The sequence below is a fragment of the Coregonus clupeaformis genome, chromosome 33 (assembly GCF_020615455.1).
Source record: "Coregonus clupeaformis isolate EN_2021a chromosome 33, ASM2061545v1, whole genome shotgun sequence".
NCBI lineage: Eukaryota > Metazoa > Chordata > Actinopteri > Salmoniformes > Salmonidae > Coregonus > Coregonus clupeaformis.
In genome coordinates, this window is record NC_059224.1 from 19,940,542 (window position 1) to 19,965,330 (window position 24,789).

General features: G+C 43.2%; 2 protein-coding genes across 2 annotated transcripts in view; one reads left to right on the top strand and one right to left on the bottom strand.

Moving 5' to 3' along the window:
• Positions 1-13,950, top strand: part of LOC121548767 (pre-mRNA-processing factor 17-like) — a 55,411-nt gene extending 41,461 nt beyond the window's left edge. The window contains exons 13-15 of the mRNA XM_041860314.1: positions 6,345-6,421; positions 7,763-7,907; positions 13,377-13,950. Of these exons, the coding sequence (XP_041716248.1) occupies positions 6,345-6,421; positions 7,763-7,907; positions 13,377-13,554 (400 nt within the window). The 3' untranslated portion in view covers positions 13,555-13,950. The remainder of the gene's footprint in view (positions 1-6,344; positions 6,422-7,762; positions 7,908-13,376) is intronic.
• A 75-nt stretch (positions 13,951-14,025) lies between these two features.
• The window catches only part of LOC121548768 (methyltransferase-like protein 24), a 78,648-nt gene continuing 67,884 nt past the window's right edge, over positions 14,026-24,789 (bottom strand). Inside the window, exon 5 of the mRNA XM_041860315.2 lies at positions 14,026-15,978. Within this exon, the coding sequence (XP_041716249.1) occupies positions 15,661-15,978 (318 nt within the window). The 3' untranslated portion in view covers positions 14,026-15,660. The remainder of the gene's footprint in view (positions 15,979-24,789) is intronic.

Consider the following 24,789-nt stretch of genomic DNA (forward strand, 5'->3'; position numbering starts at 1 on the left):
CTCTCCATTACTCCAACCTTCTTTAACTTTGGGCGGCATGATCGTAGCAACATAGGCTAACACTGGTACTCCACGCAATTCCAACCAGCACAGCTCACAGGGCCTATGGAAACAGCAACAAACAGCAGGGATTTAAACAACCACAAGCCCGGGACTATCCGCGGTCCCAGCCACAAGGGCTAACTGCGTCGTGGGCTGTGTTCAAACTGTCAAGGAAATCTGGCTAGCATGATAGCTAGCAGTTAGGCAGGCTGCTTTGCCAAGCAGCAGCTCTTTTAGGGTTTGGCAGTGTCCCAGCAACTGAGGTTAACCGCGTCGCGGGATCCAAATTAAATGGGTAGGCTAGTAAACAATTTGTTTTTTCAAGGAAAAACTTTTCCAAAAACGTTCAAAACAACCAAACGAGCTCTCTCTCATTCCGCATTCAGCATGCGTCGCGCTATGAAGCATGAGTGGGGAGCTAACATTGCAGCCCAGACAGCTCTAGCAATGAATGAGTGATGGCCGAGATCCTTTTAATGCGTAAATTCGTATAGACACGCTTGCTTTGCCCTTATGTTGATGGTAGCAAGCAAGCTAGGTAGTGCTAGGTATCAACAGCCAATCCAGTAGGGGCTGGAAACTATAGTGAGCTTCGATTGGTCAATAGCAACTCGATGTCGCGGAGTACGCGACAAAAGTTCAGATTTCCCCGCCCTGTTCAACGATCCCTCGCCCTCGCATTGAAAATGAATGGGGCTCCGTTGTTCGTTGTTTAATCGCCCCCCAACGATGGGTTTCCAGTGTAAGTGAAGCAGGCATTTTGCTCTTCTCTCTATAAAGGGGCTGCACTGATAGACGGATTTGATCCTCTCAATCACATGAGACACATTTGACAGAACTATCAAACATAACCAAAATTCTAGTATCAAACTGTTTTTTGGGCGGTATAACAAAAGTACAGAAGTTTCGGTATGCTGTGTAACACTAGTTAGGGTAGAGTGGAATTAGGACACTCTTTTGGCTTTGAGAGTGTTGAGTATTTGAGTGGATTGCACACTCATTAGAGGTCCTCCCAGGGGCTTTAGGAGTGTAGTGTGGGAGCTAGAGGGGTATGTTATGGTGGAGAGAAGACACTGTGCCAACAAGAATCTTTACTGTCCCCCCCCCCTCCCCCTGTGACAGCTCAGATGGTAGGATTAGGGCGAGCTCAACCACCCAGCTCAGCTGAATTAGGCAGAAATTAACATGGGATCACATATCACTGACACAGACATGGAGAGGGGGGGTAAACTGAGGGATTTGGAAGCACAGACAGGACTCATTGTCAGTCACAAGCACAGCACAAACACTCCCACCCCCTTGGCCCCTTTGTGCGCACATACACAGAGTAAAGAGCTCTCTAGCTGAGGTATGTTAGTTGGGGATGTAGAGACCGAGTGTATGTGCTGGGCTGGGCACGGTTTAGAATCAATACAGTGTACCTCACTGTGCCAGCAAACAGACAGAGAGAGAGTTGGTGCTAACCTTCCCCTGGTGGCTACAGGCTCTGCACCCCCTTATAGATCCATTAGACAAGTCACTGGGGAAGGTAAGATAAGAACCGGGGACGTATTCATTAGTGCACGCTGTAGCAAAACATTTTGTAACGGCAAATGAGCAGTTCTCATTGGACAAGTCCACATAGTCCCTTCCTGTTTCAACCCGTTTTCTTACAATTGATGCTTAAATGAATACGACCCAGGCCTCACGTGAATTAGGACTGACTGGGACAGGTGAAGGTATTCAGAAACACAACTGCAGTTCAAGCTTAATTATGGGCTTTATTAACACACTGGGAGGAAAGAACAGCAGTCCACTCCAAACTATCCTCCTTGTTCTCTCTTTCCCAGCCACGCAGACACATTGAGAGCAGAGTAGAGTAGAGTTATTTTTGGAGTTCTGAGAGGAGATTTGATGCGTGTTGTGTTTGTGTTCAGAGAGTTAGTTTGGCCTGACTCTGCTCTGCTGTGGATGTCAGGCAGGGCTCACTCAAGGGGCCCTTTTGGTGTGTGTGTGTGTTTAATCCTATGACTGACTATGTTGATGGTGTTTTCAGGATCAGGTACAGTAGTTGACTCATGCTTCATGCTTGGTAAGTTAGCTCTTTCCTGTAATTCACTCTGGTTTAAGTATGAAGGGTGTCCTTTCCTTCTGGCCCTGGTTAGGTGTTGTGGTGGAAATAGGTCTAGCTGGTGTTTATGGGATAGAGCTGTGTAGCGCTGCTGCTCTAAACCAGTCCAGCTGTGTGCTATCTGAGAGAGGTAGAGAGGAGGGAGGGATGGCCTCAGTCCGGGGAGATGGCCTCAGTCCGGGGAGATGGCCTCAGTCCGGGGAGATGGCCTCAGTCCGGGGAGATGGCCTCAGTCCAGGGAGATGGCCTCCCACTGAGTGAGAGGAGAGGAGGGTCAACTCTTTCACGCGGTCATCACACACACCCTTGACGAGTGAAGCAGACACACCAACATTATTCAGTCATACACAATCTTCAGCCTGTCGCAGGTGCTGGTGTCTCTGTCACGGACACTAGTCCTGTTAGATCTGCCAGCTGCTCTGTTGACGCACGCACACGAGGACCATAGAGTTGGATGATGCTGTGAAGACTAGAACAAAATGCATAATTTACCTTAATTTCACTCTCAAACTCAAAGGGCAGGGTTTTGAAAGCAGGGAGAGGGGAAAAGGAGAACACGGAGAGGGAGAGCAGAGTGGGAGAGTGGATTTAATTGGATGCTCTTGGCACAGCGTTTAAGCAAACATGGTATGGAAATTCATACCATACCATTTACGTACTGTGCCTTCAAAAAGTATTCAAACCCCTTGACTTTTTCCACATTTTGTTGTTACAAAATGGGATTAAAATGGATTTAATTGGCATTTTCTGTCAACGATCTACACAAAATACTCTGTCAAAGTGGAAGAAAAATTCTAACATTTGTATAAAAAAAATTTAACATAAAAAAAAAAAAATATCCAGCCGATTTTAAGTCAAAACTGTAACTAGGCCACTCGGGAACATTCAATATCGTCTTGGTAAGCAACTCCAGTATATGTTTGGCCTTGTGTTTTAGGTTATTGTCCTGCTGAAAGGTGAATTCATCTCCAAGTGTCTGTTGGAAAGTAAACTGAACCAGGTTTACCTCTAGGATTTTGCATGTACTTAGCTCTATTCCATTTATTTTTATCCCCAAAAAACTCCCTAGTCCATGCCGATGACAAGCATACCCATAATATGATGCAGAAAAGTGGTACTCAGTGATGTTGTGTTGGATTTGTTCCAAACATAATGCTTTGTATTCAGGACATAAAGTTAATTTCTTTGCCACATTCTTTGCAGTTTTACTTCAAATCAAATGTATTGGTCACATACACATGGTTAGCAGATGTTATTGCGCGTGTAGCGAAATGCTTTATTGCCTTATTGGAAACAGGATGCATGTTTTGGAATATTTTATTCTGTATAGGCTTCCTTCTTTTCACTATGTCAATTAGGTTAGTATTGTGGAGTAAATACAATGTTGATCCATCCTCAGTTTTCTCCTATCACAGCCATTAAACTCTGTAACTGTTGTAAAGTCACCATTGGCCTCATGGTGAAATCCCTGAGTGCTTTCCTTCCTCTACGGAAACGGACTTAGGAAAGACACCTGTATCTTTGTAGTGACTGGGTGTATTGATACACCACCCAAAGTGTAATTAATAACTTCATCATGCTCAAAGGGATATTCAAACATTTACCAATAGGTGCCCTTCTTTGCGAGGCATTGGAAAACCTCCCTGGTCTTTGTGGTTGAATAATCCGGAGTGGCGCAGTGGTCTAAGGCACTGCATCGCAGTGCTAGCTGTGCCACTAGAGATCCTGGTTCGAGTCCAGGCTCTGTCGCAGCCGGCCGCGACCGGGAGACCCATGGGCGGCGCACAATTGGTCCAGCGTCGTCCAAGGTAGGGGAGGGTTTGGCCGGCAGGGATGTGGATTCGTTTCCCACGGGGGGCCAGTATGAAAAAACAAAAAACAAAACAAACAAAAAAACATGTATGCATTCACTAAACTGTAAGTCGCTCTGGATAAGAGCGTCTGCAAAATGTAAAATGTAAATGTAATCTGTGTTTGAAATTCAATGCTCGCCTTAGCGATCTTAAAGATAAATTGTATGTGTGGGGTACAGAGATGAGGTAGTCATTCAAAAATCATGTTAAACACTATTATTGCACACAGTGAGTCCATGCAACTTATGTGACTTGTTAAGCACATTATTACTCCTGAACTTCTTCAGAAAATGGCTGTCTAACAAAGGGTTTTAATACTTATTGACTCAAGACATTTCAGCTTTTCATTTGTAATTAATTTGTAAACATTTCCAAAAACATGATTCCACTTTGTACAGTGAGGGGAAAAAAGTATTTGATCCCCTGCTGATTTTGTACGTTTGCCCAATGACAAAGAAATTATCAGTCTATAATTTTAATGGGAGGTTTATTTGAACAGTGAGAGACAGAATAACAACAACAAAATCCAGAAAGACGCATGTCAAAAATGTTATAAATTGATTTGCATTTTAATGAGGGAAATAAGTATTTGACCCCTCTGCAAAACATGACTTAGTACTTGGTGGCAAAACCCTTGTTGGCAATCACAGAGGTCAGAAGTTTCTTGTAGTTGGCCACCAGGTTTGTACACATCTCAGGAGGGATTTTGTCCCACTCCTCTTTGCAGATCTTCTCCAAGTCATTAAGGTTTCGAGGCTGACGTTTGGCAACTCAAACCTTCAGCTCCCTCCACAGATTTTCTATGGGATTAAGGTCTGGAGACTGGCTAGGCCACTCCAGGACCTTAATGTGCTTCTTCTTGAGCCACTCCTTTGTTGCCTTGGCCGTGTGTTTTGGGTCATTGTCATGCTGGAATACCCATCCACGACCCATTTTCAATGCCCTGGCTGAGGGAAGGAGGTTCTCACCCAAGATTTGACGGTACATGGCCCCGTCCATCGTCCCTTTCATGCGGTGAAGTTGTCATGTCCCCTTAGCAGAAAAACACCCCCAAAGCATAATGTTTCCACCTCCATGTTTGACGGTGGGGATGGTGTTCTTAGGGTCATAGGCAGCATTCCTCCTCCTCCAAACATGGTGAGTTGAGTTGATGCCAAAGAGCTCAATTTTGGTCTCATCTGACTACAACACTTTCACCCAGTTCTCCTCTGAATCATTCAGATGTTCATTGGCAAACTTCAGACGGGCATGTATATGTGCTTTCTTGAGCAGGGGGACCTTGCGGGCGCTGCAGGATTTCAGTCCTTGACGGCGTAGTGTGTTACCAATTGTTTTCTTGGTGACTATGGTCCCAGCTGCCTTGAGATCATTGACAAGATCCTCCCGTGTAGTTCTGGGCTGATTCCTCACCGTTCTCATGATCATTGCAACTCCACGAGGTGAGATCTTGCATGGAGCCCCAGGCCGAGGGAGATTGACAGTTATTTTGTGTTTCTTCCATTTGCGAATAATCGCACCAACTGTCACCTTCTCACCAAGCTGCTTGGCGATGGTCTTGTGTAGGTCTACAATCTTGTCCCTGACATCCTTGGAGAGCTCTTTGGTCTTGGCCATGGTGGAGAGTTTGGAATCTGATTGATTGATTGCTTCTGTGGACAGGTGTCTTTTATACAGGTAACAAACTGAGATTAGGAGCACTCCCTTTAAGAGTGTGCTCCTAATCTCAGCTCGTTACCTGTATAAAAGACACCTGGGAGCCAGAAATCTTTCTGATTGAGAGGGGTTCAAATACTTATTTCCCTCATTAAAATGCAAATCAATTTAAATAATTTTTTATATGTGTTTTTCTGGATTTTTGTTGTTGTTATTCTGTCTCTCACTGTTCAAATAAACCTACCATTTAAAATTATAGACTGATCATTTCTTTGTCAGTGGGCAAACATACAAAATCAGCAGGGGATCAAATACTTTTTTCCCTCACTGTATTGTGTGTAGAACAGTGACTAAAAAGTATACATTTAATCGATTTAAAATTCAGGCTATAACACAAAATGTGGAAAAAGTCCAGGGATGTGAATACTTTCTGAAGGCACTATATCTCTAATACCAACACTGTCTGGATCCTAGCTGTTTTATCAACATTATAGCTTTGATCCTCAGCTAGAATAACGTCCTTCCAAGGCACAAGCGCCAGCTGCATTGCATGACTTTCAATGTTTCCAACGTGAGAGCATTAATGCTAGTTGTCAATACTGATGCCAGTAGTGTCATGGCTGACCTGTGGACCATTCTCGACCGTACTCTGACCGTTTTGTGACTGTGCTGCGTTTGTTTTACAGGGACATTCCCGTGGACTTCAAGTACATCGCAGAGCCTAGTATGCACTCTATGCCTGCTGTAACGCTCTCACCCAATGGTGAGTGGACGCACGCACACACACACACACACACACACAGCTTTTTATTGTACCATTCCCCTCCTTCATACCCTTCCCCTACATCCTTCTCCCCCATCCTCTCATCCCCATATCTCCCTCTGAGCTGTGTTCATATATTTGTCCTAAAATGGATTGTTTCTCATTAGTCTAAATAACAGATGAACTCTCACTGGGAGAGCAGCCCACTCAACTCTGTCCCCCACAGCTCCACTCCTAAAGGGTAGCCAGGCAGCAGCGCTAGCTGGGAGCGTTTCTTCCTCTATACTTCTTATTTTCTCTCCACTAACAAAAGAGAGCCCAGTTGTATTTATCAGTTTCTCGTCCACCTACAGCGGTTGGCATTTTGGGATAATGGCATCCTTTTATGTGGGTTTGTTAGGGAGGCACTCGGAAAGGCAGGACACACATGCACACACGGGGGAGTGCACACATGCACACAAACAGTGGAGCTCACGCACATGCGCGCACACACACTGTGGAGCACACACTGCACCCGATGTCACAGGAAGGCCAAAAATATCATGAAGGACATCAACCACCCGAGTATATACTGTATTCTATTCTACTGTATTTTAGTAAATGCTCATCCTAATATTTATATATTTCTTAATTCCATTCTTTTACTTTTAGATGTGTGTGTATTGTTGTGAATTGTTAGATACTACTGCACTGTTGGAGCTACACCCTCAATAACATCTGCTAAATAAGTGTATGTGACCAATACAATTTGATTTGATTTATTACTGAGTCCTAGTGTCGGAGTAGAGAGACAGGAAGTTTGCTAGCTAACAGAACGTCTGTGAAGCTGACATCAAAGTTGCATCCCAAATGGCACCCTATTGAACAGGGCCCAAAGTAGTGCACTATATATAGGGAATAGGGTGCCATTTGGGACGTAGCCCAAGTCAGCATTCGGTCATCAAAAGTATTTTCATTCTTTCCAAAGTGCTTGGCTTAATCTTTCTCTCTCAGGCGGTTACAGAGAAGAGCTGCTAGTGTCTACTGGGGTGGTCCACTCCTATGGGTTCACATTCTCAATCTGTTGTACGAGACATTTCTATCATTCATTTTTTTAGCTTTATCCCATTCCAAATAAAACCGAGCCCCTTGATAATGCATTGGCTGATTTTCACACTCTGAAAAAGGTTGAACAGAAAGGTGTTGTTTTGAAATACCGTGGTCCAGGCCCACTGCTCACTGGAGAAGACATGGGGGTCAACCCCTAACATCAGCATGCTCTAACTAAAACTCAGAAGAACTCAAAATAACTTAAAAATTAAATAAAAAATCTAAATGTTATTGTATTTTCTCCCCCTGTAGGTAAGTGGCTGGCCTGCCAGTCCATGGACAATCAGATCCTGATATTTGGAGCCCAGAACCGTTTCCGTCTGAACAAGAAGAAGATCTTCAAGGGCCACATGGTGGCTGGCTACGCCTGCCAGGTGGACTTCTCCCCAGACATGAGGTAAGACAACACCATCCTATACATTAGTGCAAATGGTAGCAAAATGGTTTGCAACGGAAACAATTGTTGTTTTTTACCAGAAAACATACATAGACCGAATACAATAGATGGATGCACACAAATTCCAACAAACAATGACATCACACCTGCTCAAACTCACATGTTCCCACCACATCCATACCCATTACGTTTGTCTCACTCCAACATTCCCTCTCATTCTTCATACCTTGGGCGTTTCCAGTGCTTGTAAAACTATGCCATATGGCCTCAAACTGCGCTGTTCTATTTCTCTCTGTAGCCCAAATTTGTTCAATATTTAAATAATAATGCCTTTGATTCATCCACTGTCTTAATGATGGAGGATCATTTGATTTCCAGTTTTTAAGTAAACGTTTTTTCAAACTGATAGACAAAAGTATGGTCCAACCCATTGGGTATCTCACCGTACCCTCGTATGCCATGTCTTGAAATATGCAGATGGTTAAAAGTCATCTTAAATTGTAAAACTTCTGACAGCCAACTTGCCTCAACATTGCTCTTATGTCCAAAAGATTTCAAATATACATTTTGTGATATGAAACTTTTAAGTTTGAAAATATCTACATTGGTCAGTCCAAAATCGCTTTTTAATTCTGTCATGGAAATTGCATTTCCTATTACCAAGTCATTTACGCTTTCTATACCTTTAGTTTTCCATGTGGACCAATTTATCGGTGAATTCTGAAAAGCTACCCAAGGATTCTTCCATAGGGTTGTGTTGTTAGGGAGTGATATTGGTTCTTATAGAATACGTTTCATTTTCTTCCATATTGTTATAGTGTTCTTAACTATGAAGAAGTTGTTAAAGTTCTTAGCTTTATCCTTAGAAAATAGACATGTAAAAAGATACTGGGGATGAGCATGCACATCTTCAATATGTACCCATTGTTCCACTTTAGTGCATTCAACAATATGTCTCAAGTAAAAGCCTTGGGTGGCGAGTTGATCCAATTTCAAGTGTGGAAGGTTAAAACCACCCTCAGCCAGTTCCTTTTTATTCTGAGTTTTATTTGACCATATAAAGTTATGACCGAGTATTCTTTTACTGAGAATACATATAAACACTTTGGCAGCCAAGCCATTCTGAAGAGGTTTATTCTACAGTGCTGTGAAAAAGTATTTGCCCCCTTTCTAATTTTCTCAACTTTTGCATATTTTTGATACTGAATGTGATCAGATCTTAAACAACCTAATATTAGATAAAGGGAACCTGAGTGAACAAATAACACAACAATGACATACTTATTTCATTTATTTCATATAAAAAATTATGCAACACCCAATGCCCCTGTGTGAAAAAGTAATTTCCCCCTTACACTCAATAACTGGTTGTGCTACCTTTAGCTGCAATGACTCCAACCAAACTCCTCCTGTAGTTGTTGATCAGTCTCTCACGTTGCTGTGGAGGAATTTTGGCCCACTCTTCCATGCAGAACTGCTTTAACTCAGCGACATTTGTGAGTTTTCAAGCATGAACTGCTCGTTTCAAGTCCTGCCACAACATCTCAATTCGGAATAGGTCTGGACTTTGACTAGGTCCTTCCAAAACCTCAAATGTGTTACTTTTTAGCCATTTTCATGTAGACTCGGATCATTGTCTTGCGGCATGACCCAGCTGCGCTCTAGCTCACAGATGGATGGCCTGACATTCTCCTGTAGAATTTTCTGATACAGAGCAGAATTCATGGTTCCTTCTATTAAGGCAAGTCGTCCAGGTCCTTAGGCAGCAAAGCATCCCCAAACCATCACACTACCACCACCGTGCTTGACCGTTGGTATAGGGTTCTTACTATGGAATGCAGTGTTTGGTTTTCGCCAGGCATGATGGGACCCATGTGGAGAAAATCAGAAAGGGGGCAAATGCTGTTAACTGTAAGATTTATGGGAAGATTGCTCCATTTAATTAGATCTGCTTTCGTATTGTTGAGTAATGGGATAAAGTTATCTTTATATATTTGTTGTTTTTTGTCCCTTATTAAGCATGCTACATAAGTATTTCATATTAAAATGATTGCTTTAGATCATTACCTATTATTTTGTATTTTTCCTGTTGACATTATTTCAGTTTTTCCACGTTAATGTATATCCTGAGATTTTTGAGTATTCAGAAAATAATTTTAACAAAGGGGGGCATTGAGTTTTCAATATTGGTAATGTACAGTGCCTTCAGAAAGTATTCACACCCCTTGACTTTTTCCACATTTTGTTGAATTACAGCCTGAATTTAAAATGTATTACATTTAGATTTTGTCACACAATACCCCATAATGTCAGTGGAATTATGTTTTTAGAAATTTTACAAATTCATTAAAAATGAAAAGCTGAAATGTCTTCATTCAGTAAGTATTCAAATGTGGCAAAGAAATTAACTTTGTCCTGAATACACACATTATGTTTGGGGCAAATCCAACATAACACATCACTGTGTGCCACTCTTCATATTTTCAAACATGGTGGTGGCTACATCATTTTATGGGTATGCTTGTCATCGGCAAGGACTAGAAAGTTTTTTAGGATATAAATAAACTGCATAGAGCTTAAGCACAGGCAACATCCTAGCAGAAAACCTGGTTCAGTCTGCTTTCCAACAGACACTGGGAGACAAATTCACCTTTCAGCAGGACAATAACCAAAACACAAGGCCAAATATATACCGGAGTTGCTTACCAAGACGACATAGAATGTTCCTGAGTGTTACAGTTTTGACTTCAATGTGCTTGAAAATCTATGGCAAAAAAATGGCTGTCTCCCTATGTAATGAAGATATATGCGTTTTTGTTGTTGTTTTTTTACAAATGTTTTTCCTTCCACTTTGACATTTCACAGTATTTTGTGTAGATCGTTGACGAAAAAAAGACAATTAAATACATTTTAATCCCACCTTGTAACACAAGGTGCTCTAGTGACTCCTTGTGGCGGGTTGGGTGCCTGCAGGCTGACCTTGGTCGTCAGTTGGACGGTGTTTCCTCTGACATATTGGTGCGGTTGGCTTCCGGGTTAAGCAGGCGGGTGTTAAGAAGCGAGGTTTGGCTGGTCATGTTTCGGAGGACGCATGACTCGACCTTCGCCTCCTGAGCCCGTTGGGGAATTGCAGCGATGAGACAAGATCGAAATTGGGGAGAAAAAGTGGGTAAAATACAACAAAATAAATAAAAGCTAAGAAGATATTCTTATTGGACAAATGCAGGTAGTCCCTCACCGCTTTGGCCCGTTTTCTTCTGTTTGGTTTCTAGTGAATACGACCCAGGGCTTCAGGGATCTGGTGTTGAGGGACATGACCCCCTAGGGGTTCACCTGGTGTTTGTCTAAATAGGATGTGTAATACAGTAATGGTACAAGCCTTTCTAACAGAAGACGCACCCTTTCTTTCGTTTTCCAATTAAAAATATACAGTGGGGGAAAAAAGTATTTAGTCAGCCACCAATTGTGCAAGTTCTCCCACTTAAAAAGATGAGAGAGGCCTGTAATTTTCATCATAGGTACACGTCAACTATGACAGACAAAATGAGGAAAAAAAATCCAGAAAATCACATTGTAGGATTTTTAATGATTTTATTTGCAAATTATGGTGGAAAATAAGTATTTGGTCAATAACAAAAGTTTCTCAATACTTTGTTAGATACCCTTTGTTGGCAATGACACAGGTCAAACGTTTTCTGTAAGTCTTCACAAGGTTTTCACACACTGTTGCTGGTATTTTGGCCCATTCCTCCATGCAGATCTTCTCTAGAGCAGTGATGTTTTGGGGCTGTCGCTGGGCAACACAGACTTTCAACTGCCTCCAAAGATTTTCTATGGGGTTGAGATCTGGAGACTGGCTAGGCCACTCCAGGACCTTGAAATGCTTCTTACGAAGCCACTCCTTCGTTGCCCGGGCGGTGTGTTTGGGATCATTGTCATGCTGAAAGATCCAGCCACGTTTCATCTTCAATGCCCTTGCTGATGGAAGGAGGTTTTCACTCAAAATCTCATACATGGCCCCATTCATTCTTTCCTTTACACGGATCAGTCGTCCTGGTCCCTTTGCAGAAAAACAGCACCAAAGCATGATGTTTCCACCCCCATGCTTCACAGTAGGTATGGTGTTCTTTGGATGCAACTCAGCATTCTTTGTCCTCCAAACACGACGAGTTGAGTTTTACCAAAAAGTTATATTTTGGTTTCATCTGACCATATGACATTCTCCCAATCCTCTTCTGGATCATCCAAATGCACTCTAGCAAACTTCAGACGGGCCTGGACATGTACTGGCTTAAGCAGGGGGACACGTCTGGCACTGCAGGATTTGAGTCCCTGGCGGCGTAGTGTGTTACTGATGGTAGGCTTTGTTACTTTGGTCCCAGCTCTCTGCAGGTCATTCACTAGGTCCCCCCGTGTGGTTCTGGGATTTTTGCTCACCGTTCTTGTGATCATTTTGAGCCCACAGGGTGAGATCTTGCGTGGAGCCTCAGATCGAGGGAGATTATCAGTGGTCTTGTATGTCTTCCATTTCCTAATAATTGCTCCCACAGTTGATTTCTTCAAACCAAGCTGCTTACCTATTGCAGATTGTCTTCCCAGCCTGGTGCAGGTCTACAATTTTGTTTCTGGTGTCCTTTGACAGTTCTTTGGTCTTGGCCATAGTGGAGTTTGGAGTGTGACTGTTTGAGGTTGTGGACAGGTGTCTTTTATACTGATAAGTTCAAACAGGTGCCATTAATACAGGTAACGAGTGGAGGACAGAGGAGCCTCTTAAAGAAGTTACAGGTCTGTGAGAGCCAGAAATCTTGCTTGTTTGTAGGTGACCAAATACTTATTTTTCACCATAATTTGCAAATAAATTCATAAAAAATCCTACAATGTGATTTTCTTGATTATTTTTTCTCAATTTGTCTGTCATAGTTGACGTGTACCTATGATGAAAATTACAGGCCTCTCTCATCTTTTTAAGTGGGAGAACTTGCACAATTGGTGGCTGACTAAATACGTTTTTTTCCCCACTGTACCTACTGGACTCAACCCAGGGGTTTATGTTAGCAAAGGGTTTTGAGGAAGACATTTTGGAAACTTCAGGGGGAGCGAGAAGTAGCATCCCCCAAGCAGGTAATATTGTGTATATCCAGAAACTGACTCGCCTCTACTTCCCTCTCTGAAACTAGTCCTTCATTCAGTTACTGTTTCTGAGGACATCCTGGACTTAGAGAGCTAACCAGGCCATTTACATGCACTAATTTTAGCACAAACCCCAACTAAGAACCCACTCACCCCTATCAGCAGGTGCCTTCACTTCTCTCTCTTAGTAACCATGGAAACAGCAAGTAACCCCTGCTTCGAGCAGAGACCCAAATTCACACCACCTCTCAGGTGAAATGGAACAGGAGTCATTTTTAGCAGGGAGCCTAACCTCCATCTCTCCTCCCATCTCTCCCTCCCTCTCTCTCTCTCCTGTAGCTATGTGGTGTCTGGCGATGCGGATGGGAAGCTGAATATCTGGGACTGGAAGACCACCAAGCTGTACCACCGGATCAAGGCCCACGACAAGGTGTGCATCAGTGCCTTGTGGCACCCCCATGAGACCTCCAAGGTCATCACCTGTGGCTGGGACGGACTGATCAAACTTTGGGACTAGAGATGTGGGGGGGGCCGGGGAGTGGGGGCTCCAGTGACTCCCTCTCTTCAGGGGGAGAGGAGTTGGTCTTTCTGTCTCATGTATTTTCCCTAATTTAATGGCAGGCTGAAAGCCATAGGGCTGGTATCCAGTCCTGTTGTAACACAGTGTATATTTCTACACCATCTGAAGAGGGGACATTGTTGACAGCGGTGTATACATAGAAAGATAAACATTCTCTCACAGTGTGTTAGTTGTATTTAGAGGGTTTCTCAACCCTTACATGCTCTTTTAGTTTCATGTTTTAATCATTGATGTCCATATCATTCACACAAGATTTTTTTAGGAAAATATTCAGTTTTTCCCTTATTTTTCAATGTATGTCCCTTTTGTGAAATTAAACATTTTATAAATTTTGCCTGTCAAGAAATTGCTTGTCCTTTTGTCAAGTCGTTTTATACTTCCATCTTTTGCCGTTGAAGGTCATGTTTCCGTCAAGTGTATTAGGATTTCTTCTCTTTAGTAACAGTTCCCTTCTCACCATTAAATCCACACAAACCCAATCTGAAGAGAGAAGTGTAGACAAGTCACTATTTCCCTAAGTGTCTTTATAGACTCATCAAAAGATCAGGGGTATACATTTTTAATTGAAAGAGTTTTCAGAATGTATTAATCCATAAAATGTAAGCCTGAACGGTCTAGAATTTTGTAATACATTTGGTGACAAAGTAGTTGGAAAGCTGCAGAGAAAAGTAAAGAAGAGAGACTGAATTTTTGAGTCAGAAAAATTGACTCAATCTCTGTCTCCCTTTACTTCTCTCTGCAGCTTTCCAACTACTTTTCAGAGGGGGTTTGTGTGGATTTAATGGTGAGAAGGGAACTGTTACTAAAGAGAAGAAATCCTAATGCACTTGACGGAAAACGGTTTGAGAAAGAGTGGGAGTTGTGGCGGCTGGATTGACATTTTCTATTATTCAAATTCTGTAGAGGGAGAGACCATACTATTGCCTCAGGAAACTGCTCATTATAGCTGCAGTTAAGGTTACATACTAACACAGATTTCACCATCTTTGGTATTAGCTATCCGAATCATCCTGATTCAATATTTGCTCAGGCAGACCCGGTCTCCTTACAACTTGGCATACATCGTTTCCTTAAGTCTTTTCAAAGTCCCAGTTTAATGTAAAGTGTCATAGATGTTAAATGTGTATTGACATAAGACGAGTGAGGCAATTCTGAGGGGATTCTTCACATACTTGATAGTTGTTTTCCCCTTTTAACCTACACCCAGTACAGTGACCATGTCTGTTGAAACCCAGGTAGTGTCGTTCTCTGGGTAGACGGTCACGTCTTTGTCTCTCTTCAGGAGGCATATTGTCTGTCCTGCCAGGCAAACGTTTGAGCCTTTACCTTCCACCTCCAGCCTCCTCCCCCCTCCTGCCTCGTAAGTAGCCTCCCACAGAAACTCATCCCTGGGCTAAATGAGGCGTGCTCAGCCTCAGTCTTGACAGCTACTCCCCCAGCCCTATGTACCCTTTTTAATGCAGAAGATCCTGAGGACAATTTGAGGCTATTAGTTTGGGCTGTGGTCTTACCTCACTATTCATTACCCATGCCTCTGAGGAGAATTCTCCAGGAGGGGGTGGATGTATCTGTCTCTGTTAGGGGTGGCTGGCTCAGGGCCAAGCCCAGATAAGGCCATGATGACAGATGGCCGCCGCAGTGCTCGCCGGCTGACCTCAAACCAACACAGAACACAGCCACTTTGAAGCAGCTCTGACCGAAAGATGGACTTTGGGCCTTCGAGGCAATTACCTCACAAAGACTAAGGTCATATCAGGGAAGGGTAGGGGAGTGGTGATTCAAAATGTTGAAATGATAGGAGCTTGTTAGGAGGACAGTATAGCTCACAACACTTTACATAAACCTTCATAGATAGAGGCATTCCTTTTCTGGAGTACAGTACTTTGGTTAGCATGAAAAATCTGGTATTGGTCAGAAATAAATATCCAAAGGGAAACATCCCATGGGATTGACGACGACGCTGTTTCCCATCGTACCTGAACTGCATTTCCCAGAGTCTCCCCTTCTCATTGGCCAGAGCCCTGTCCATCAGTCAGTCAGCTCTCAGGGCCTCCACTGAGTATTGACCCAGCCCAGTGTATAGGTACTGCTGGCATTCAGAATGTTTCGGTGCAGGAAGAGGCGGGGCTTTGCTGGGTCGCTGTGGTAACGGAAGAGGCGGAAGTGAGCATGCTCCAGCTCCTTCAGTAGGCTGAACCAATAGCGCACCACGGATGGGTCGTCTCCGCCCACCTCGAAGCCCGCCCAGTGGAGGTGGATTTCTAGTAGTAGCTGACCCACAGAGCTCAGAACCCCTTCTAGAACCAGGTTCTCCAGAATCTTCCACTCCGCACTCTCCATGTCTGCCTTCAGAACATCCACCTGGAACAGAGAGGGAGCGAGTGTCAATAATGATAATATCTAGCAATAGGGAGAGATATAAGATGGAGAGTGTGGAAAAGTACTTTTGATGGAGGTGAGGGGGAGTTAGTGCAAAGAGGGAGAGAGAAGGTTGGTAGAAGGACAAGTAGAAGAAAGGATGTGTCTGAGTAGAGGAGGAGGGAGGATATGATGGGGAGAGGGGGTGAATGTGGTGTAAAGTCTGTGAAGAGGAGAGGGGAAGGAAAGATGCTTTAACATTAATGTTAATAATGGCCTCAGGATATGATCTTACTGAGTCATCATATGCATGGGCTACTTTCAATGCACATACTGTATATTAGGCCTTGGGACGCCATTTAAAGGTCCAATGCAGCCGTTTTTATCTCAATATTAAATAATTTCTGGGTAACAATGAAGTACCTTAATGTGATTGTTTTCAATTAAAATTGTCTTAGCAAAGAGCAATTTCTCAAGCAATAATTTTTATAGGACTGTCTGGGAGTGGTTTTGAGTGGGGAGGGAAAAACTGAAAATGATCTGTTATTAGCGGAGAGGTTTGGAACTTCTTATTGGTCCGCATGGTGATGTCACCATGGAATGCCAAAACTCCCTTCCACCAAAACAAACTGAGATTTCAGGCGGTCTTTTCAAACAGCAATTACACTAAAATGGCATTGTCATAATTTTCACAATTTCACAGTATTATTCCAACCTCATAGTGTAGAAATATATATAAATATATATATAAATCTGTTTTTTTGCCTGCACTGGGCCTTTAAATGTGCTGTAATATTTCTGATGTCATGTCAACTCCTTGAACCCATACTGTTTAAAAGCCTTATTAGTGAAAGAGCTTTCTTCTCTATGCTTTTGACATTTTATTTCACCAATTTATTCTCTCCTCTGTACTTTACTACCCTCTCTTTGGCCGATTGCCTCATGGCCTCATAACATCACCATTGGCAACTTCCAATGCTGCCAATAAAATGTGTCAATAGTTGACCCAAACTTTCCACAAACCAATCATATTTATCTAATCTGTCTTCCAGCACACTAGTGTTACGCTGATGCAAGTGTTGAGTATCTGACCTGTCGAACAGAAAAACACTTCTTCAATGGCTAGAGTAAAATAACCACTTTAGCTGGCTGGCTCTCTAACAGCCCATATCCACTATCCCATAGCCACTCCATCCCTCTGACAAAGTGCTAACAACACTTTACACCGTTCTATTTCTTTAGTGACTGTGGAAATCCCTTTTCTCGTTATTCCCCACATTCCATAAAAGCAGCTATCCCCCCAGATAGAACTGGTCAAAATGAAGTGCTCTCTGTCTCTGGGTCTCCCAATGAAAACGATCCCTCCCCAAGGCAATATAAATTGTTCTAATTGGACAGACGTCATAAAATGAGAACTGCCCTAACCAACAGGGATGTTATGACCAAGTCCCATAATGTTTCTACTCAATAGAGACTTTTCTCAGGGTATGTAATGAGTAGGCCTACTTTCAGTAACTTCATTCTATTTGACAGCTTTCTTCTCCAAGTTCTGTCACCAACTGACATGCAAGGCAAATCCCAAGGACTTCACGACACATATCCCTCTCCAAGTCCCCTAAACCCACATCACCAGCAGCACGTCTGCCCTTCGCTTCCCCCATATGAGAAATTGTGAGCCCTCGAAAAGTATTGCATCTCCATATGGCCCCACACATCTCTGGAGAGATCTCCGACTCGACTGCACCATCGTGCAGACGTAGCGGCACTAAACGGCCCGTGCCTGGAGCTGGGAGGAGTGTGTGTGTGTGTGTGTGTGTTGTGTGTGTGCGTGTGTGTGGGAGGGAGGGATAGAGATATGCAGACAGAAACTACTTTGACAGAGAGGATTGGAAGTAGGGCAATAACTGATGGATTTGTGGAGGAAGGGTAGGTGCATGCGTGGGTTTGTGGTGATTTGGCCTGAATTGTGGTCTACCGAGGCAGGTTCAGTGGGGCCGATGGGTGTTGGAGACGGAAGGAGCTTTTATTTAGTCCTTCAGTGAGGCTATGCCTCAGTCTGCCTTCTCCTAAGGTCAGCATTAGCCTTGTCTTGTTCCTAGCTTTGTGTCTTTAACACTGTAGGCTTATAGCATTGGTATAAACCCTGGCAAGCAACGATTGAAGCTATGTAAACAACAACTTTCTCCTTTTGTCTCGTCCTCTGTTCCCCTGTAGTCTGGAGATATTGTTCTGGAGTTGCAGAACAGCATCGAAACAACTAGAAAATATGTCTATCATCGCCTTTTACCTTTGGGCCACACACTCAGCCCAGACCTTTAGTTGTGAAGTCTCTCTCAGCCCAGACCTTTAGTTGTGAAGTCTCTCTCAGCCCAGACCTTTAGTTGTGAAGTCTCTCTCAGCCCAGACCTTTAGTTGTGAAGTCTCTCTCAGGCAGTAAAGTCATTGTGGTCCCTCAGGCTCCAGAGGGAGGAGGTCAGAATCACTCCATCTTTTTTAATGAGAGGATAACAGAGAGCATGTTCACTGTTCACAGCCTGCTGGCTCAACGTGTGTGTGTTGTGTGTGTGTTGTGTGTGTGTGTGTTTGCCTAACCCCTAATGGCTTTACCCGATACATGCACAGCTAGCTACACACTATTTTTAAACCACAGCCAAAGGTGGTGTCCTCGACAGAATCACTGAGAATCCAGAGACCCTGTTATCTCTTTGCAATAAGAGAGGAACTTTACTTCCCAGTCAGAGAGAAACTGCAGACAATATTCTATCTATTTAAATCTATTCAGCCATAAAACAGAAGCACCCACAGTTTGCGGCCACTGTGTCTCCATGGCTGTAACTGCCTCTGTCGCCAGTTTATTTCATGTATTAGCACTTTAGTTATTTCATGTATTTGCACTTTTTATTATTTAATTTCTTCTGAATTGTACGTTGTTGTGTTGTCACCCGAGCGCCTTTAGCGACGCACCGAAAAAACTTTACCGCAAAAAGCGAATTATTTTTCCACTGTTATCGTGTTTAAGTGCATACTTACAAAGAAAGTATACAGAAGAAGATAAAGGACATTTAAAAGGATGTTTAGCACCTCTGTGTGATAAGCAGCAATGAGTTCTCACGGGTTGACCAGCATTAAAGCCCTGTATTCAAATCAAGACCTCTTGCCTCATGCCTGTCACTGGAGGAGCTACAGTGAGAACTCATCTGCTCTGCATGAGTAGACGAGGAAGACAGTACCAAAGAGCCGTGATCCATGGACAAGAAGGGACATCTCTACATCCAAGAGTGTGCATCTGCTCCTGACATTTACACAGCCGCAGCATCCACAGAAGAATCCAGGCGCCTTACCATGAATCCAGCTGATGCAAAGAAGCTTAAAATATTTCCCACAAGAGACTGACACATTTTTGCCTTCATATTCATACGGTATAGTTGTGTGTATGTTTAAGTGTTAACTAAGCTACAACCAAGAGACTGAATTTTGCATTTCATAGAACAACGTGATATTGATTTGTGTGAAGTAGATGTGAATATGTACTAAAAAATAATATTAGTGGTAAAAATAGTATAAATGTGAATAGCTAATGGGAGCTGAATCACTTAGCTACAGGCCAAATTAGATTTAACCCAAATTTAAGTACACCAAGTAACAATGTCAGAGCCTAGTCTTACCTCTGGGAGAAAGCAGGTTAATGTAGGTGAAAGTATAGAGCAGCAGTGCATAGACATGCAACCACAGGCTACTAAAGGCACAAGAGCTAATGACCACACTTCCTCACAAGAACCACGAAGAAGCCAAAGAGACCGAAAGTTAACAGAAAAGGGCCAAGAACTGTACAATGAGCAAATAAGAAGATTTGCTCACCGTTTCACTGTGAGCTATGAGGAGTGGAAGGCTATTGCTAAAGACGCCAAGCAAGCTTTGAGTGGACAATGCTCAAACAACCTGCTACATGAACACATAAGCAAAATAAGTGCTGCCTCAGAGAATCTGAACATTGCTTATGATGAGTTAAGGCGCATAGACAACCCTGACCATGACACACGTCGCAGAATTGACACCTGTGATGCAGTAACCAGGAAGATCATCCAAACTGCAAAAGATCGTTTGGAGACAGCAGATAACAGTGGAGGAGATGAACAACGAGGCAACAGGGCGACATCGTCTATATTCAAGTCTGTAGCCTCAGACAAGATAAGTATCAAATCCCAATGCACTAAGTCCTCTCATGCTCAAAGCAGCTCCAGACATTCAAGTCGGATTTCTGTTAGCAGACAAGATGCCGCTGCTGAAGTTGCTGCCAATGAAGCTACTCTAGAAGTACTACTAGAACAAGAGTGTTGCATTGAGGAATTGGAAAGGCTTGAAGCTGAAGCTGCAGAGAGACAAAAGGTGCTAGATGCAAAGCGGAGACAACTGGAGCGACTAGAGACAGTTAAAAAGTTAAAGGCTGCTAAGGCACGTCAGCGAGTGTATGATCAGAGTGAGTTCTCAGATAAAGAAATAAGCAGTCTACTCCATCAAAGTGTCTGTATGAAGGAAAAGGAAGAAGTTAAACATGAAAATAATCTGTTGCAGTACCATTCTTTACCACAAGACCGGGCACATTCAAAGCAGGATGACAGCACAGCAGCTCTTGTTAGAGCACTTGCAGAGTCCATCAGTGCAGGTCGTCTTCCTATACCTGAACCAACAATATTCAATGGCGACCCACTCAGATTCAATGACTGGAAGGTTTCATTTCAGACACTCATTGATCGGAAAAACATTCCAGCCGAAGAAAATATATATTACTTGCGAAAGTATGTGGGTGGACCTGCTAAAAAGGCTAGAGAGAGCTACTTCCTGCTTGGTTCAGAGTCAGCCTATCACGCAGCATGGAGGATTCTCGAGGAAAGATATGGAAATCCATTCCTCATAGCCAAAGTATTCAGAGATAAGCTGGAGGCATGGCCCAAGATAAGCTCCAAAGGCAGTATCGAACTTCAAGAGCTTGCTGATTTTCTTCGGAGCTGTGAGGCTGCTATGACTCAGATCAGAGGCCTCGAAGTACTTAATGACTGCAATGAGAACCAGAAGTTACTTGCAAAGCTTCCAGACTGGCTGACCTCGAGATGGAACAGAAAGGTCATAGAAGTGGAGGAAGAAAGTCACACATACCCAAGCTTCCAGCAGTTTGTAAAGTTTCTCACACGTGAAGCTAAGATTGCAAATAACCCAATAACATCTCTCCATGCTCTGAAACCTGCTGAAGGTGAGCAGATCAAGGTTTTAAAGAACAGAGCTCTCGGAGCAAAGGTACTAGCAACTAACTCAGATGAAAAAGCTTCCTCCACAAGCTGTGTTTTTTGTGAGAAGTCAGGTCACAGTCTACACAAGTGTTGGAAATTTATGAATAAAACCATCTCTGAGCGAGTCAAGTTTGTTCAAGGGATGAAGTTGTGCTTTGGCTGTCTGAATCCTGGCCATCGCTCAAAGGAGTGTGAAAATAGAAGGATCTGTGATACTTGTGAGAAAGGACATCCAACCTGCCTACACGATAATCGCAGCAAAGAAAGAGGAATGTCAACAAGGACTGATGGAGAAATGGAGAGTGACAAGTCAAGAGAAGGAACGACAGATCGTTCACAAGAGAGGGTGACAAAACCACCACGCGAGGTAACATCTAACAGAGTTATCCAGAATGTTAAAGGCACCCATACATCCTCAGTCATTCCTGTGTGGTTGTCCACTACAAGTAAGCCAAATCATGAAGTTCTTGTGTACGCTCTTCTCGATACACAGAGTGACATGACCTTCATCCTTGAAGAGACAGCAAAGGTTCTTCACACTAAAAATGAACCAGTCCAGTTAAAGCTCTCCACAATGGCTTCAAGAAATACAGTGGTGCCTAGCAGAAGGCTGACTGATCTACAAATAAGAGGATTCTACTCCGATAAGATAATCTACCTGCCAGTAACTTACTCAAGAGAATTCATCCCTGCAAACAGAGATCATATTCCCACACCAGAGACTGCCAAGGCATGGTCTCATCTTGAGCACATTGCAGATGAAATTGCTCCTCTGCAGAGCTGTGACATCGGCCTACTAATTGGCTACAACTGTCCTCAAGCTCTTGTACCAAGACAAGTGGTTGCTGGAGAAGAAACTGAGCCCTTTGCTCAGAGAACAGACTTGGGTTGGAGTGTAGTCGGCTATGGCAACCCATGTCTTGACTTTGGAGATGCCTTTGGAATAAGCCATCAAGTCATTGTGAAGCAAGTGACATCAGTTCTTCCAAATCTCCCAAACGAAGTGCACTATGTCTGTAGAACACAGATCAAAGAAGTAGTCCTTCCAACAGACGTCATCAAGGTGTTGGAATCTGATTTTGTAGAAAGGGCTTCAGAAGATGAACACCTTTCTCAAGAGGATCTCCAGTTCATGTCAATTATGGAGAGTGGCATCAGACTCAAGGATGATGGGCACTATGAAATGCCACTTCCCTTCAAGAAAGGAAGACCAAACTTACCAGATAACAAGGTATGTGGCATCCACCGTCTTAGATGTCTGGAGAAGAAGTTAAAGGGAAATGAGCAGTACTGCAGAGACTATAAGACCTTTATGGATGAGACAATAGCTTGTGGAGACGCCGAGCTTGTCCCTGAAGAGGATATTAGCAAGACCCCTGCGTGGTACATCCCCCACCATGGGGTGTATCATCCCCAAAAGCCCGGTAAGATCCGTGTCATTTTTGACTGCTCTGTAAGGTTTCAAGGGACAGCCTTGAATGACCATCTCCTGACTGGCCCAGAGTTAACAAACACCTTGGTGGGAGTTTTGTGTCGGTTCAGAAAGGGTCGTGTGGCAGTTATGTGTGACATAGAACGTATGTTCCACCAGTTCCATGTTAAGCCAGAGGACCAAGATTACCTCAGATTCTTGTGGTGGAAGGATGGAGATCTTAAAGCCCAGCCCTCCATCTATCGAATAAAGGTCCACTTGTTCGGTGCAGCTTCATCACCTGGATGTGCTAACTATGGCCTGAAGCACCTTGCCGCTCAAGGACAAGGACGCTTTAGAGAAGAAACCATCAGGTTCATCCAGAAGAACTTCTACGTCGATGATGGATTGGCAAGTGTAGAATCTGAAAACCAAGCAATCCAACTAGTGAAGGAAGCAAGAGAGCTTTGTCGCTCAGGCAAACTTCGATTGCACAAGTTCATCTCCAACAGCAAAGAAGTCTTAGCCACAATTCCTGAGGAAGAGTGTGCTAAAGCCGTCAAGGACCTGACCATGATGTTGGGAGAACCACACATGGAAAGAGCACTAGGAGTACAGTGGTGTGTAACTTCTGATGAGCTGCAGTTCAGAGTGGTTGTCAAAGAAAATCCACAATCATTCTCCCTCCTCCTGGAAAGTTTGTCAAGGAGGATCTCTACCTCCGCAAAAGATGGCGCAGAGTTCAACTCTTAACCAACAACTTTTGGGTACGATGGAAAAATAAGTATCTCCTGAATCTCCAACACAGACAGAAGTGGACCAAAGATCGCAGAAATGCAAAGGTCGGTGACATTGTTCTGTTACAAGATGCTGCCACACCACGAAACCAATGGAAGCTAGCAAGAGTCATCGAGGTGTATCCTGGAAGTGATGAAAGAGTGAGGAGACTCAAGTTACTCATCAGTGACTCCTCCCTGGATGGAAGAGGAAAGCGTACAGCCAAACCTGTTTACCTGGAGAGACCCATTCAGAAAACAGTTACATTGCTAGAAGCAGACTGATGGTTCTATCATACACACACACAGTTTATTAGTTGTTTATTAGGACAGAGTTTAATTTAATTTATTCATGCAGTAGGTTTGTCTCCAAGTTTTAAGAAATCACTTGTGATTTGGTGGGAGTGTAACTGCCTCTGTCGCCAGTTTATTTCATGTATTAGCACTTTAGTTATTTCATGTATTTGCACTTTTTATTATTTAATTTCTTCTGAATTGTACGTTGTTGTGTTGTCACCCGAGCGCCTTTAGCGACGCACCGAAAAAACTTTACCGCAAAAAGCGAATTATTTTTCCACTGTTATCGTGTTTAAGTGCATACTTACAAAGAAAGTATACAGAAGAAGATAAAGGACATTTAAAAGGATGTTTAGCACCTCTGTGTGATAAGCAGCAATGAGTTCTCACGGGTTGACCAGCATTAAAGCCCTGTATTCAAATCAAGACCTCTTGCCTCATGCCTGTCACTGGAGGAGCTACAATGGCGATGACTCATTGTTGATCAAAGTGTCTGTCCTCGCCGCTAATTAATTCCATAAAGCTGCTTTAAGAATAGGGATAAAACTATTTGTTTTAATGAATTCATTTCTAAACGCTTTTGAGGAAAGCTGATCGTTGGGTGTGAACAAACAAGTTAGCTGACCTCTGATTAACCTTTAGAAATGGAAACTGACACTTGAGCCTAACTAATAGGCCCATAATGATTTATTTCAGCAGCTAATTGCAGTTTTTGCAGAACCTATTGTGGTGTCCTTTATAGCCCAAAACACCAGCAACTTCATCAAGAGGCTCGAACCTCTTGGCATTATGGTTTAAAGCTGTTGGGCTCACTAACACAAGATAACAAGTTTGAGTCCAACTCTACCCCCAAATTCGTTGCAATGCTTACATGTGTTTATGATAATTTTGATACAACACAGTACACAGATAAGCGGGGCTACAGGGATGTATTTTCTGCCTGTGTGATTCTATGATTGTATCAAGCAGAGATTAAGTATTTTGTGTTCTTTAATTAGTGGATGTGAGGCAGGGGGAGACACGTCTGAAACAGTCCTCTCCAGAG